We start from the raw sequence: 17,002 nt of genomic DNA on the forward strand, positions 1-17,002 counted from the left end.
AATTTCTCCCTGCTACTATTACACAGCTATACATCAAGTTCAGGTAACAGGATAGGAGAGAGAAGGTTCTACAACACTCCAACAAATTAGTAACAAACTCATACAAATGAGTTAAAAGGTGTACTTATCTTTGTGACTAGTTGAATCATGAAGTCTGCAACACTACTTGTAATATAATAGCCAGCTGCTGTGGCCAAGTGGTTCTAGGTGCTTCAGTCCAGAACCGCACTGCTGTTACGGTTGCAGTTTCGAATCCTGCCTCGGGCATGGATATGTGTGATGTCCTTAGGTTAGTTAGGTTTAAGTAGTTTCTAAGTCTAGGGGACTGATGATCTCACATGTTAAGTCCCTCAGTGCTTAGAGCCATTTGAACCATTAGTAACATAACAGAAAAAGGACCTCAATGGCTAAGTGCAAATAATCGTAGGTAAATTTCACAGTACATAGCAAATTCAATTTACAACAACTCTCTGTTCACGTCTAAGAGTTCACTAATGACCTCCTCAGTCTGAGTCATCCCTGGATGATGATCTATAACCAATTGGGCGAGAGCTGCTCTTCTATCTTCTGAGTAGGCTTCTGTCCGTTGTCGTCCAGTCATCGGTGGATTGTACTCGGCCAGCAATTGGCCAGGGCAAAGTCGATATCTTCATCCACAGTGCCACCTGTGGTGCTGGTGGAACTCATGCCAAGTGGCAAGTATGTATGGCACTGGCACCAGCTCACATCTTTGTGCCTGCGGTGCTTTTTCCCTGGCTGTGTCTTTCTCAGATGACACAACATACAATAAATTAGGTATGGGTAATAGACGCCATGAAACTCTAAAAACTCCCGTACTGGTATTCACAATTTTTCATTGAGCAGCTATGGTACCACTAAATAATCTTTCTAGTTAAAAACTCATTACCATGGAGAAGAATGGAAACAGCCATAGGGCAGTGGGAAATGGCCGACAATATTAAGACTTTCTATACTTCTTCTTGTTGGGCACTGAAAGGCTACCAGTTTGAAGCTAGCCTTTGGTGCTATAGGAGTTGTGTGTATATAGTGCCCCAAGATTATGTAGAAAGAGCAGCCATTCATAACACTCAATGCTGAGCTGACAATAAACCAGGCAGAATTAGCATGTGTGAGATCTATGGCTGGCAGTGCAGCAAAGTTAAGAGTAGGGTAGATGACTGAATTATGATCAAACCTGCCATATCAGGCAAGAGGTTCAAGAGATGTTGCAAGTGTGCTAGATGTAGTCTAGATGTCTCAGACAGCTTCACTGCTCCGGAGATTGTAGATGAAAATTTGCAGACAAGCCAAGCACTTCAGGAACACATAAGGCAGATAAAAAAGACAAGCTAACATTAGTATTAGGTAGAGGGATAAAAAGACCAAGAAAGTCCTGCTAGTTAGTAATCATGAGAGAGGAATGTCTGAATTAGTACAGAACTCCCTGGATAATGATCATCAGGAACTAGTATTTTTAAGTCGGATGGAGGGCTCGGCAGTGTCTCCTGTGATTTAGGCTCTCTGAGGAAAGATCTTGATAAAGACCATTTAGTGTTATTGAAGTTGCTGGGAATGCAGAGAGATTGAAAAACATGTCATAGCAAGCTGAGATTTTTTCTAGTTTTTTGTTTAAAATCTGGTGATAGGTTTGTAGGTGATAGGAGAACCCAGTTACAAGTTTTCCCTTACCGTAGATACTGTCTCTTGTCCAAACAGTGTTGTATGTGGCTTCACTTTCTATCTCGGTGAATGTGAGTTTCTTATCTACTGTGACACACATCACTTCCATTTTCCATTAACTTTTCCTTCTGATTTACTCTTAGATTTACCCAAAAAATCTCATTGCTTTCTCTTTTGCATCTTAGCTAGCTTTCTGTTACCTAGTAATATGTGAGCTCAACTTCTTTGTAGACTGCTTCAAACTCTGTGGCTTTGTTTCGATTGCTTCAGTAGTTTTAATCTTTTCATCTAACATAGGGGTCATTTCTTTGGGTGTTACAGTAATACTTAAGGAATTTCTACACGTGTTATTTTCTGGCTTCAATAGACATTCACTTAAGCTGAAAGGAGACCTGGATGTAATCTGTACACAGTCAGCCTCCTGTGTGTAGCAGTAGAGAGTATTAACAGTGTTTTTTGAAGGTTCTTTACAGTGACAGTATACCATGGATGGTCTCTCTCATTATAAACTACTTTACTACCTACATAGCTTCCCAATGCACTCTTCACCTATTTAAGGGGACCCTTATCTGGGTTTATTCATTCACTCATTCAGTTATTCATTCTGTCTATAGATCCCATCCAAAAGGAGAACCTCTAGTGATATGAAATAAATGACAGTCTAGATTAAAAAAAAGAACACCTCTTAAAATTTACTCTGTAAATGGCATTGGCAGTAAACTATAACTATACTACTTGATAATATTTGTGCTTCTATGAGCTAAATAAACCCTAGTCAATTAGCCAAAAACTGCTGCACCCTTCATGTATTAAATAGCTGCTGTTAATCACCTATTGGTAACTTAATATTTCCTTAGTTGTTGAGAGGAAGTGGTTACCTACACTGTTGTAACCATGACACGAATGGTCGCAGGGTTGCCACTAACAAAAACACAGCGGGACTGAATGGGAGCGGCCCGTGAACAAACAAGACGGACGAACGGGAATGGAAGGACAAGCACGATGACAGACAACCAAGCCAAACACCAAGATCAACAACAAAGTATTAAACAATGGGATCACAAGAGATAACCTCACAAAATCCAAACAATGCCCACTCATAAACGGGAAGTAAGCACATGCAATGTAAACATGATGTCTGTAAGCGAGATATCAACCAAACGCAAATACCAGACTGCCTCGCTGAGTGAGAGGCAGCTGCCTAAATACACGACAGGGTATGTCGCTATTGGCCGCTGGGACCATGTGCTCCACAGAGGCGCCCTCATGTTAGACTCGGGGCCAAGAGCTTGCGCAGCCACAGCTTACGGCGCAACTGTAGCAGAGACCTCTAGTGGACATAGAGTTCCATGTCACCTGGCGCAGATTCGAAAGCCGCGGCACTCTGTACCACATACATCTGCACAACATAGGCTTGTTTACAATACATTACTATTTACCATGTACAATGTACACCTATTATCATATGGGTGAGTCACGAAGAGAGGTACATGCTTTGAGAGGTGATAGTATTAGTGATCCTCAACAAAAACTGTCACACGGTCATATGTCATATGACGAATGATTTCCAAGATAGAAAACATTTAATTTAGATTGTTATTTATTTTCTGTAGTATTCAAACACTGTCATTGTTTACAATGTACCACAGAGGTGTAGAGGAAGTTGTGACAAACAATTTGATACAGCACACTTGAGAGCTATCATGTTGGAAAAACTACCTAAGCTACAGCACATGTGCATCTTGTGAGATTTTCAGCACTCTTGTGATCTCTTTGTGCAAACTATTAGTTGTAGAGAAAAATGAATAGGACCTTTTTTTCTAGAAACTTAAATGTAGTTTAATTTTGTATCACAATGTGTTTTCACTGGAGGGTTGAGTTTTTGAGTTATTTAAGAAAAACATACAAAAGTGATATTAAATTAGTTCTATCTTGGAAACAATTTGGAATAAGGTGCATGTCCATATGAAGTTTTTTGCTAGAATCACTGATACTATCATCCTTCAAAGTGTGTATCTTTACTCCTGACTCATCCTGCGTAGCTTTAACTTAGTGTTGTGTTGGCAGAAAAGCCAACACCGTGTTACTAGAGGAGGCCGAAATGGTCACGCAGGCTGGCGTGAGGAGGGAAGGACTATACTGGCGTGAGGTCTGGAACATGACAAGGAATTAGAATTTCAGAAAGCGGACGTAATTAGTTTGATACTTAACTTTAATCCATTAATGAAGAACGTTGCTCTTGACGGTACATGAGTCACAATATTATCTGTTCAGAAGACATAGTAACTGAATATGGCGCCTTGCTAGGTCATAGCAAATGACGTAGCTGAAGGCTATGCTAAACTGTTGTCTCGGCAAATGAGAGCATATGTAGACAGTGAACCACGCTAACAAAGTCGGCTGTACAACTGGCGCGAGTGCTAGGGAGTCTGTCTAGACTAGACCTGCCGTGTGGCGGCTCTCGGTCTGGAATCACTCATAGTGGTGACACGCGGGTCCGACGTATACTAACGGACCGCAGCCAATTTAAAGGCTACCACCTAGCAAGTGTGGTGTCTGGCAGTGACACCACACTTAGATAATCAGAAAATTTATGGAAGCAGTGCCTAATGCAGACACAAGAAGGATAAAATAAGAAAAAATGTGTTGGAATGTGGTGACTGGCAGCAGTTATTTTTTGACATCTCCTTTGAATGAATATTAGGCTCTTTTTTCCATAGGCTATGTGGTGTATGTACAATGGGTGGTGTAATTTTTTATTGTGTGTGACAAGTATTTCTTTTGTGCAAATTGACAATGTGTATTGAAAGTAGTAATAAAAGTTTGTATTTACAAAAATATTTTGTACAAAGTCAAAAAAAAAAAATCAAGAAATATGTGATTTGTTTTTTCTTGCTTCTACAATTTTTCTCTGGCAGTTAACTAGACATTTAGCTTTCATTTTTAAGGACAAAAATGAACCTGCATCATTGCTCAAACCTCACATTAAACTGTAGGTTTCCTTATGACTGGCTGCTTGGTGTTCTCAGGTGGTATGAAAGCAGAAGCAAATTTATCAGTAGATATAATGCTAAGGTAATAGTAGTAATAATTTACAGCACATTCCATAAATACTTCATAATGACACCAATGAACATCAATCTACACTGTCTGACAAAAATAATGACTCATCCAGAAGATATAGTTGGCTGTCAAAATAACTTCATATGCATGCATAACATTGGCAAGTATGTAAATGATTTGGGTTGTAATTCTCTGTGACAGGTAGAGAGTAACAATCAGACTGCATTACTACGGTTCGTGTTTATTGTTACCAGGCCTAGTAGGCTATGTAAGAGGCATTAATAATGTCAGACGTTGAGTGATCACCGTGAAAGATATGGAGATGCAGGATCATCATATGAAACTTTGTTATTAGCATGTGACAGAGTTTGAAAGGATCTCCACTGTGTGTCTCTGTTCAATATCACAGTAATGGGGTGTCTGGATGTAACAGTGGCTCGATGCTGGACAGAATGGGAATGTGAGGGCAGGAATACTCATCGTTGAGGTTCTGGTCAACCACATCTGACTATCTCAAGGTAGGATCACTGTATTATGTAGCAAGTACATCATAACACTTTCACATCTGCACCTACCATCTGAGAACAAGTAATAGACTCTCTGTAATATTGTGTGTTGTCCTGCACCTTTGGTTGGAAAGTAGCTCCAGCTGAACTAGGGAATTACTCCCCCTTGCATAGGCTGCCGTTAACCATAACATTAATGATGGACTGCTAACTAGGAGGCATTGCATTGTGTTCAGTGATGTATCATGTTTCTGCACTACCAAAGATGACCGTTGTTGACGAGTACAGTCGCGACCCCATTGGAAGTTCCGTTCTTCCACTTTTTTGGAGAGACATAGTAGTATTACTCCTAGTGTCATAGTGTGGGGAGCCATCAGGTATGATTGCAGATTGTGGCTGTGGCTGGTACTCCGATAGCACAACATTACGTTATGGACATTCTCTGTCCTCGTGTGGTACGTTTCATGCGACATTACCATGGTGCCATTTTTCAACAGAACACTGCTCATCCACACATGGCATGTGTGTCTATGAACTGTCTGCATGATAATGAGGCACTCCTTTGGCCAGCAAGATTCTCAGATCAGTCCTTGATAGAATGTGATCAACATGGACATCAACTTCATCCCAGTGTCAGTACCTGGGATATTAAGGACCAGGTACAACAGTTGTGGTGCCATCTTGCCTCAGGAGAGGATAAATGGTGTTATGACACTCTTCCCAATCGAATCAGTGTATTTACATACAGGCCAGGGATGGTGCAATGTCATACTGATAAGTGGCGGTCATATTGCCAAGTTCGTTGTATGTTTGATTCAATTTTGTAATCTCTGAAATAACATCACGTACCCTATCAGTCCATGAAGTTTCATTGCATTTTGTCCTCCCCTTCTGGGTGCTTCACTTTTTTTTCAGGCAGTCTTATCTCCTATATCATTTATAGTTTTTAGCTAACGAGATAGGCCACAAATGAATCAGTGCTTGACACTGTGAGATGTTATATATCCTTCCACTTGAGCTATTAATTATTGCTTCTGTAATGTATTTAGATAAAGATATATAATTCTGGAATACACTGCTCATGCAAGAACATGTCACATTTCTCAGCAACATTTTACTATTTACACATCAAACATGTATGTCAAGCAGCAGCGATAGTAACATGATATTTTTCTCTTTACAGAATATGCAAAGTTTCTTACTTACACGCGAATTGTAAGATACTTTTCACTCAGACATGGGCAAGTTTTTTTCCTAGACTTCATCTATTTACTAGAATTGTTTGATTTAAAATAGGCCTATTTTCATGTAACAGTAAGTACTTACAATATACTACTTAGGAGTTACAACTCCAGGAAAGTGTTACTTCGTATTCAGTATGAAATCTATCTCAGTGGGTCAGATTTGCAGTAAATACATTGTATTGTAGAGTAATTTCATTGTACTGTATTTTTTAAGATCCTTATTGCATGTGAAATATGCAAGAAAATCATTATAGTGATATAACAACTTTTTTTGATACATTTGAAAATTGAATGTCCTTTTCACTTTCAAGTTTCTCTTTAAGTGCTTTAGTAATTTTGTGTCTAAAAATATTCATATATGCATACTACAGTACTGGTTGCACCCTTATAGATGCTCAATGGAACCCACCGATGTTTCAACAGTTCTGTTGGCATGGAGATATGTGCAGATGATTTCATCTTCAACCCACAAAATAAAATTGTAGTAACATCAGGAGAAGTTCTGAGCAGTTTCTCACCACAAAAGATCTCTGCAGAGCTTAGAGCAAGTAAGTGTTAGTTATTACCTGCTTTGAATTGAAAATGATATGTAGAGCTTTGTGACAGTTTCACAGCAGAATGTTATGATACTTAATGAATCTTGTTTGTTTTCTTTTACTCAAATTTATTTTCATTGTGAAATAAAGTTCTATTATGCCCTCACTTACAGAATGTCAAGAAAATTAAGATGATAGCAACATTAGTTTTCTATGTGTAGTAGTTAAGTTTACTGCCTGACCAAAAAAAGTGAAACCCAAAAATAGTAGGAGAAAACAAATTTGTAGTTCATGGGGTAAGAGAGTATGTGGAGTTATTTCAGTGGTTACCAAATTGAGGCATATTTACAAAGAACTTGTGAACATGTGCCCACTTATCAATGTGAGGCTGCACACTCTCTGCCTGGGTGCATGATCTGATTTGATTGGGAAGTGTGTCACAAAGCCATTGTATCCTCTCATGAGGCAATCTAGCCCACAACTGTTGCAAATGGTCAGTGATATACTGGCACTGGGATGGAGTAGATGTCTCAGCTGGTCCCACATGTTCTATCAGAGACAGATCTGGGCATCTTACGAGCTATGTGAACACCTCAACATCACGCAAGCAGTTCATAGACAAGAAACACTGTGTGTGGATGAGTACAGCCCTGTCGTATGCTAGGTGACACAGGAGGATGGAGGATGTCCATGATGGACCATATTGTTATGCTGTCAGAATTCCTTCAATCACCACCAGCCATGACCTCAAGTTATACCCAACGGTTCCTCTCACTATGACACCAGGAGTGGCACCACTGTGTCTGCCCAAAGCGTTAGAAGAATGTGACCTCTTCCCATGTTGCCACCATACTCATCAATGATGGTTATCCAGGGTAGTGCAGAGTCATGATCCACATCTGAATGAAATACAATGCCATTCATCAGCAGTCCATGCTTCTCAGTCACAGCAGCACTTCAAATGCAGCCAGTTGTGTTGTGGTGTTAATGGCAATTATGAATGTGATGGTAATTCCCTAGTCCAGTTGCTGCTAGTCGCTGATCAATGGTGTGTTATGACACAGAATGTTACAAGGAGTCCATTACTTGTTCTTGAAGAGGTTATGGTATGCTTGGTGCACAATAGAGTGATCCTCCCTGTGGTGGTTAGATGTGGTTGACTAGAACTCACCTTCTGTTTCAGTCCAACATTGAGTTGCTGTCAAATCCAAATGCCCCACAAATCTGAATGTTGCTCGAGTTGATCAGCTGACCAAATGGACACCTATAATAAGGCCCCTGACAGTCTCTGTCAAGTGTTTATAACACAGTCTCCCATGACTATGTGGCATCTTCCACATCCTTCACCGTGATCACTCGACATGTGATGCCATTCACACCCCTTATATACCCTACCAAGCCTGGTAACAATACTAAACATGAACAGAACTAATGCGCTATAGTGGCCATTCTACCTGTAACAGAGGAGTGCAGTTCTAATCATTTATATACTTGCTAATGGTGTGTGTTTGTATGAAGCTACATTGACATCCAGACATGTCTTCTGGGTGGCTAACTTATTGTATCAGGCAGGGTATTTTATTTCACATACTGTTGATACAAAACCATCCACATCAGCATGTTTGAACTAGTATCCTTTCAGTCTGTCAGACTGCTAAACCATCAGTTTGTCAGCGAAGTCTGAATTTGTATATAAGTCATCTAGTTCCTTTAGTTTCTTTTTCCTCTTCTAAAGGTTTTTCTTTCTAGCTCTGTGTCTCCACATATGTTTATCTTTGACATACCATAGAGTTTACATACTTGTTTCAGGGCTTTTTTCAGTCTTGGAAGCACCTCTGCAGCTCACTTTTCATTAAGGTGCTCGCTTCACTCAACACAAATATGGTTTTATTCATAAACTCTGAACAATGACAGAAATGTCTCTCGTGACTCCACACATAACAAGACAAAATAATCACTCAGAACAATTGATGTGAGTGGTACAAACTAAAAGAAAATACTGAGGGTGAGTCAGCACTGCTCCGCACATATACAGGCACGAGTCACTGGTAGACAGCACAGTGGAAACCATGCCATATGCATGCTTCTTATAGTCGGCCTCTAATGGTCGACCCACACTGCTACAGTTGGTGGTTGACTTAAATACACACACTTGGTGACACTACTCTCAGTGCACTCAATCACATGCTCTGGTAGCAAGATACAGCACACTTCTCCCTCATGCAAAAAGGGGGTGCCCACATGACAGAGGAAGCGTCGGCAAACTGATGAGAGACACATTTATCAGACCTGGAGTGGTGGCAGCAAGTGCCGATGGTGGGGGCTGGATGATGTGCCAGGTGGGCATCAGAGCATAGAGCTGGAACGCACAGAGACAAGGGCACGCTTGAGGGTTGTGAGACTGCGCAGCACCCAATGACAGCACCAAGGAGGAAGGTGCCATCGCCATCTCTGCACCATCAGCAGCAGGCAGGTTCCAGTGCGGACAAGTTGGGGCTGGACCCACCGGCAACAATGGCTGAAGCGATGATGGCAAGGAGGCCGGTGGACGTGGCCTGACCAGAACGGTAGGCTGTAGCAGTGGACCTGAGGCCAGAGATGGACTTGCACCAGGAAGCTGGAACTCCAGGACGTGGCACATGGAGGAGGCAGTCAATGGGACAATGGTGCCTCCACAGCAGGCAACAGTGGACACAAGGCAGATGGTGGCAGGACAGTCTGTGGAGAGGGGGACTACACTCACAACCCATTAGCTTCTGGTGTTTAATGGGGCCACAACTGATCAAAAGGGCACACCACCAGCCCGATGGGCATATGGACATCGCAAAGATGGTGTTCCTGGTGGCGGACAACAGTAGCTGGTATACACTTAGGCCAGTGACCTACCGTATTTACTCGAATCTAAGCCGCACTTTTTTCCAGTTTTTGTGATCCAAAAAACCACCTGCGGCTTAGAATCGAGTGCAAAGTAAGCGGAAGTTCTGAAAAATGTTGGTAGGTGCCGCCACAACTAACTTCTGCCATCGAATATATGTAGCGCTACACAGACATGCTTTGCAGGCACAAAGATAAATACTTGTGCCAAAACCTCTGCGTCAGTAAATAAATTAAAAAAAAATGGTGGAAGACGAGTTTTTTCCTCCACCATGAGTTTCGACCACTGCATTTTCATACATTATCCAATGAAGTAAATACAAATTCCATATTGTTCATCTTCGAATGTAACAGCATTTCAATGTACTATGAAAATCTGACTGGCAAGACTGTTTGGGATGTTTGTCAATATGGCCAACTCTATGTTCTGAATTCTTTCCTACCTGTGAGAAGAGATGGTTGCTAATAGGAACTTTTATGAATTGTGAATCACATGCAGTATTCTCTTCACCATAAGAATAATATGAATATAAACATTTTACCATGTATTCTTTCATGTTTGCTGCTATCTCATTTAAATCCTGTTTGCCTAATAAACTACGAAACTAGAGTGAGACAACAGCAAATGCGGAAGTATATATATATATATCATGTCATGTTTATATTTGTTATTATTCTTATGCCTAATAGTGATACAGTCAGAAATGAAGCATGGCAGTTGACTAGATTTTCAAATCTACGATGACTCTAATTTCTGGGCAGAATGTAATGTTCTAAAGAGGTGTCTGCAAAGATTTTCAAATGGAGAAAAATTTTCACTAAACTCTCGTTCAGAACATCTTCTATCATACGCAGTCTATTATTTGGTTCTTGTTGATCATTATCAAAGAAAGCAGCAGTGTAAGTAACAACAAATAGCAGTCTCTTGCCATTGTTTCGCTAATGAGACGATTCCTCTCTCTCTCTCTCTCTCTCTCTCTCTCTCTCTCTCTTTTTTTTTTTTTAAAAAAAAGCAGTGGTAGCGTGCACAAAAGCAAGCCATGCCGTGAGCGGCAACAGACTGTAAACCCTCAGTATCAGAATGCGACAAACAATGCATGACACAGTACAGTACTGCATTTCCAGCTTAGAGTGACGTAAACACCTATAACAAAGAGAACGGCACTTATCAGATCAAAGAAAAATAAGCAATCAATTCAAACCAGACAAAGCACATGAAAAAGGAAGGGTACCCATATAAATATAGATGGAGCGCCTGACACATAGCAATGGCTACCTGGTAAAGCTTAACTGCTAAGCTTACGATTCGAAACAAACTACTCTAACTGTATCGTCATTTATTTGACCTAATTGTGTCTCATATTACAATGGACCAACTTTGTTTCGATTTGGAGGTGCGGCCTAAGACTTTTCTCTCCCCTTGAATTTTGAGTCTCAAATTTCCGGTGTGGCTTATATTCGGGAAATTTTTTTTCCTTGATTTCAAGTCTCATTTTTCAGGTGCAGCTTAGATTCGAGTGTGGCTAAGATTCGAGTAAATACGGTAACCCTCATGCTCACACCGGAAATCCTGGTGCGAAGCAGCTGGACAAACGCAACTGTGGCAGGTGTGACGCAGGCTGCAGAGGGTGGAGGAGAGTGCATAGCTGCCGGTCATGAAGCAACTCAGTTGGGCTCTGCTCCCCCATAGGTGTGAAGTGACAGGTGCTCAGAAAATGGAGAAGGGTGAAGTCTGGTGAAGAATCCGCAACAAACTTTTTCATTTGGGACTTGAATGTTCACACCAATCATTCTGCCTTGTCATTTGATTGAGGATGGAATGGTGGAGCCCTAGCATTATGAATACCATTATGGGAACAAAATAATAGAAAAGTGTGAGCAACAAACTGGTGAGGTCCTCCATGGACAACAGCAAAACACTGTCAAAAACAGAGAGGCAATCTTTTTATTTAAAAGAAAGGTCTTCTATCAAACTAACAGCTCTTTTCATTGAATCAATAATCAGAGGAGGAATTATATACAAAAATACTTAAGTGCAGAAAAGTGTATTCCAGAGCACACCTATTCAGCAACTTGCCAACAACTACAAAAAGCTACTACAGGTAAAGTACAGTTTGTGTGAGGTCCAAATGATTTATTAGTAGCCAAAAACTCTAAATTTTTGACACTTTCAACAAAGTCAGTCTTTGTATACATTTTTTTAAAGTCTTGCATAATGATGGTGCTTTAGCACATTTGCAGTGCATTATGGGATCTATGTACATAGGCACTGTAAGCCAATAATATTATGAAAAGATTAGATTGCTACTCACCCTAAAGATGACAACACTGAGTTGCAGACAGGCACTGTGAAAAGACTGTGACACATTGAGCTTTTAGTCAAAGCCTTCTTCAGAAAGGAAAACAAAAACGTACACCTTTCACACAAGCAAGTACACCTCACATACACATGACTGCTGTCTCCAGCTGCTCCAGCCAGAATGCAGCAGTGTAGCATTGGACAGAAGCAATAATCTGGAATGAGGCAGGGAAAGGGCAGGTATAGCAGGGTACAACAGGGGGAGAGACATTACCACTGCCTGGCGGAACATACAGGGACTAGATGGTGGCAGGGCAAGCCTGACAGGAACAGTGTCAGGAGGCTGTGGAGAGAGGCAGGTGAGGGGAGAGGGGGGAGACGGAGAGCAGAAAAAGAGAGGAACAGTAAGGGGAAAAGACTGTTGATTGTGTAGGCGGGGAGTTGCACACAATGAGGGTGAGGGAACATGAATTGAAAGGAAAAGATGATTTGAGGAGTGGTGAATGCATTGTAAGGATAACTCCAATCTGTACAGTTCAGAAAAGCTAGTGGTGAAATGGAGGGTACCAATGGCCAAGGTTGTGGTGGATACTATGCAACATTGTGGTCCACTTTGCTCATGGCCTTAGTTTGGCAGTGGCCATTCATTCTGGTGGACAGCTGGTTGATAGTCATACCAACATAAAAAGCTGTACAATGATTGCAGCAGAGCTGGTATATGACATGGCTGCTTTCACAGGTGGAATGAGGGAGGAGGGCCTCTCTTGTCATGGGAAATATGCTGATGTCACTTTGGAGGTCATGATCTAAAGAGAATCACAAATACACTGGAAGATCAACAACATTAAAGATGTTGTATAAGGGATCATTTGTGTTTCTCATTGCTACTTACAGTGTGTAGTCTTGAGTGAGGATTGTTACAAGCTGTCAGTTGAGTGATTTTGATTAAGGGCATTTGACTGATCTGTGCCAGGTAAAAAGGTCACCACTGCTGTGAGTCTGACGGAAGTGGAGCAAAGTGACTGAAGAAAGCCCATTAAATGCAATGAGCAGTTTGAAGCCACCAGCTAATGAGGAGAGAATGAGATGTACTGGAAAACGACAGTTATGCTAAATGCGGATTAATGTTTGAGGCATGTATCACTACCAATCCAAGAACATAAATGAACATGTGCATGGTTTATTCAGTTTTTGGGGGAATGGTATTGTGCTGAAATTATGATGATGTTTGGTTTGTGGGGCACTCAACTGCACGGTTATCACTGCCTGTACAAAGTCCCAATTTTTAAACAGTCCCATGTTTACACATTACAATCTAGCCACTGTCACAAATGATGATTATGATGAAATGATGAGGACAACACAAACACCCAGTCCCCAGGCAGAGAAAAGCCCCAACTTGGCCGGGAATCAAACCCGAGACCCTGTGTTCCAGAGGTAGCAATGCTAGCTGCTAGACCACGAGCTGTGGACATTGTGCTGAAATACTGGTTTATCTACTATGCAATGGGCGCTGGCTTCATTTTCAAATTTTGCACATTGTTGAGACTCAGCAGGAAGGCATTACATGAATGAATTGGCTTGTGAATTCAGGAGATCTGAATCCTGTAGAACATGTGTAGGTCTCCCACGAGAAACTTGTTAGGTATGAGATACTATCCTTCAGATGCTACAAGATGCAGAAGTCATACTTAAGGAAAATAGGGGATCAGACAAATACAAAATCTGGAAATGCCCTGCGGAGACTGAGACCTACTCTTAACCTCTCTCTCTCTCTCTCTCTCTCTCTCTCTCTCTCTCTCTCTCTCTCTCTTCCATGTGGAAGAAACCCTTATTGTGTGAATAGAAACAGAGATACACTAATGTGTCACCATTTTTTGCATGTGCTTTTGTAATTGCAAGGGAGGCTTTGGTCATGGACAGAAATCTATTCCTCTAATTATACAGTATACTTCACAAAAGGTTTGGTAATCATGTCAGTGTGCCCAACCTAGAATTTCAGCACAGCTATTTTCATATAGTAATGCTGTATGCCAACCATTGCAACAAAAAACATAAGTAGCAAAAATTTTGTGGATTTTCAGAATAGTATCTTATGTTTAACACCAACTGATTTGAGAACTGGTTTTACCTGTTTATGTGCCAGCCAGCCAAAAGGAGAAAGAAATGTGAGGGAAAACTGATTGATATGATTGTAGAAGCATAAGGTGAGGTACTGAAGGAATATCTTTGTCATTATACGCACATCAAAAAATTTTTTCATCATCTCGGTTCCAAGATTCTGGAATCTGTACAGAAAACTGGAATAGAGATCAACATAAACATCATTTCCGCCCTTTTTACTGCTCATGAAAACCACATATTGCATGTTATACCACCATACAGTGAGACCTTCAGAGGTGCTGGTCCAGATTGCTGTACACACCGGTACCTCTAATACACAGTAGTACATCCTCTTGCATTGATGCATACTTGTGGCATACTATCCACAAGTTCATCAAGGCACTGTTGGTCCAGATCGTCCCACTCCTCAACGGCGATTTGGTGTAGATCCCTCATAGTGGTTGGTGGGTCATGTCATCCATAAACAGCCCTATTCAATCTATCCCAGACATGTTTGATAGAGTTCATGTCCAGAGTACATGCTGGCCACTCTAGTCAAGCTATGTTGTTATCATAAAGGAAGTCATTCACAAGTTGTGCACGATGGGGGCATGAATTGTTGTCCATGAAGATGAATGCCTTGCCAACACACTGCCAATATGGTTGCACTATTGGTTGAAGGATGGTATCCACATATCGTACAGCCATTACGTCACCTTCCATGACCACCAGTGGTGTACATCTGCCCCACATAATGCCACACCAAAAGGAGCAGGAAACCTCCACCTTGCTGCACTCACTGGACAGTGTGTCTAAGGCGTTCAGCCTAACTGGGTTGCCTCCAAACACATCTCCGACAATTGTCTGTTTGAAGGCATATTCGACATTCATCAGTGAAGAGAACGTGATGTCAATCCTGAGGGGTGCATTCAGCAAGTTGTTGGGCCCATGTGTACTGCCTGCATGGTGAGGTGGTTGCAAAGGTGGACCTCACCATGGGCATCGAGAGTGAAGTTGCACATCATGCAGCCTATTGCGCACAGTTTCAGTAGTAACACGACGTCCTGTGGCTGCACGAAAAGTATTATTCAACATGGTGGCATTGCTGTCAGGGTTCCTCTGAGCCGTAATCCATAGGTAGTGGTCATCCACTGCACTAGTAGCCCTTGGGCGGCCTGAGCGAGGCATGTCATCGACAGTTCCTGTCTCTCTGTATCTCCTCCATGTCCGAACAATAACACTTTGGTTCACTACGAGATGCCTGGACACTTCCCTTGTTGAGAGCCCTTCCTGTCACAAAGTAACAAACTGGATATGATTGAACCGTGGTATTGACCATCTAGGCATGGTTGAACTACAGACAACACGAGCCGTGTACCTCCTTCCTGGTGGAATGACTGGAACTGATTGGCTGTTGGACCCCCTCCATGTAATAGGCACAGCTCATGCATGGTTGTTTACATCTTTGGGTGGGTTTAATGACATCTCTGAACAGTCAAATGGACTGTGTCTGTGATACAATATCCACAGTCAACATCTATCATCAGGACTTCTGGGAACTGGGGTGATGTGTGTATATCATGGTAAGAAGAATAAAGTCATGAGCAATTAACTGGGCTATGGTTATTGATATCAATCACCTGCTCATCCTTCATGACCACACACCCTACCACTGCTCATACTGAATGAAATCACTTGTACATTTGTAATTGGTTCAAGTTTATGTTAAATCCTCAAGTGCTAGCATTATCAAACCCTGCTTTCTAACAGTGAGAAGTACAGAAATTAACTTTTGCTCTTTATACAGTACATCTAATGAACAACATCTACAACACTTCTTGCTTCATTTTTATCTTTTACATTGCAGATCAGAAGCATTATATAAATTTTACCTACGAAGTGCAGAATTTGCCACTAGATCTCTATGTACTGATGGATCTGTCTGGCTCAATGACTGATGATAAAGATAAATTATCCAGCCTTCAGCAATCACTAGAAGAATTTATGAACAACATTACATCAGATTACAGAATTGGATTTGGCGCCTTTGTGGATAAACCCACAGCACCATACATCAGGACGCACGAGGACTGGTAAGAATATAGAAGTCATGTCTGAGAAGCTTGGTGAATAGACTGGTATCTAAATGGCAATGATTGTGGCTTGGCTACATCACAAGATTTAAAAACAAGTGGTTGATGGAGAAATCATAGAATTGTAACAGAAAAGTGATATAGAGAGGCTGAGGAAATCTCAAGTGAAACTGACCTGCAGTCTCACAAGTATTTACTGAAATTGGATTGCAACTGTTCCAGCCAGGTAATCTTGGAAGCATTTAGCGTTCTCTCTGCCAGAGAGTACCAAAATTCCTGAACAGTAGAGGTGCTAGCAATGAGAGATTTGTATTTTATTTCATTTTACTCTTAAGAATAAAGAACAGAAATTTAAATCTTCAATATGTTCTTCATAACATTCAGAATTCCCATTAGCTTTGCATGCACTGCTAAGTGTGTTATTTTTCATTACTTTTAAGGATAAAACATCCATGCAGAAATCGAAGTGTCCCTTGTGATCCAGCTTATGAATTCAGAAACCACTTGAGCCTACAAAAAAATATCACGTTGTTCACTGTAAGTTGTTCTAAACATTTTACTTTCTGTACAGTGTGTAAATAGATCTGCATCTTTACCCATTGTT

General features: G+C 41.2%; 1 protein-coding gene across 1 annotated transcript in view; it reads left to right on the top strand.

Moving 5' to 3' along the window:
* LOC126251713 (integrin beta-PS-like) overlaps window positions 1–17,002 on the top strand; it is a 178,151-nt gene that overhangs the window by 62,535 nt on the left and 98,614 nt on the right. The window contains exons 3-5 of the mRNA XM_049952307.1: window positions 6,885–7,041; window positions 16,173–16,398; window positions 16,839–16,935. Of these exons, the coding sequence (XP_049808264.1) occupies window positions 6,885–7,041; window positions 16,173–16,398; window positions 16,839–16,935 (480 nt within the window). The remainder of the gene's footprint in view (window positions 1–6,884; window positions 7,042–16,172; window positions 16,399–16,838; window positions 16,936–17,002) is intronic.

This window comes from Schistocerca nitens, chromosome 4 (genome assembly GCF_023898315.1).
Source record: "Schistocerca nitens isolate TAMUIC-IGC-003100 chromosome 4, iqSchNite1.1, whole genome shotgun sequence".
In the NCBI taxonomy this organism is placed as follows: domain Eukaryota; kingdom Metazoa; phylum Arthropoda; class Insecta; order Orthoptera; family Acrididae; genus Schistocerca; species Schistocerca nitens.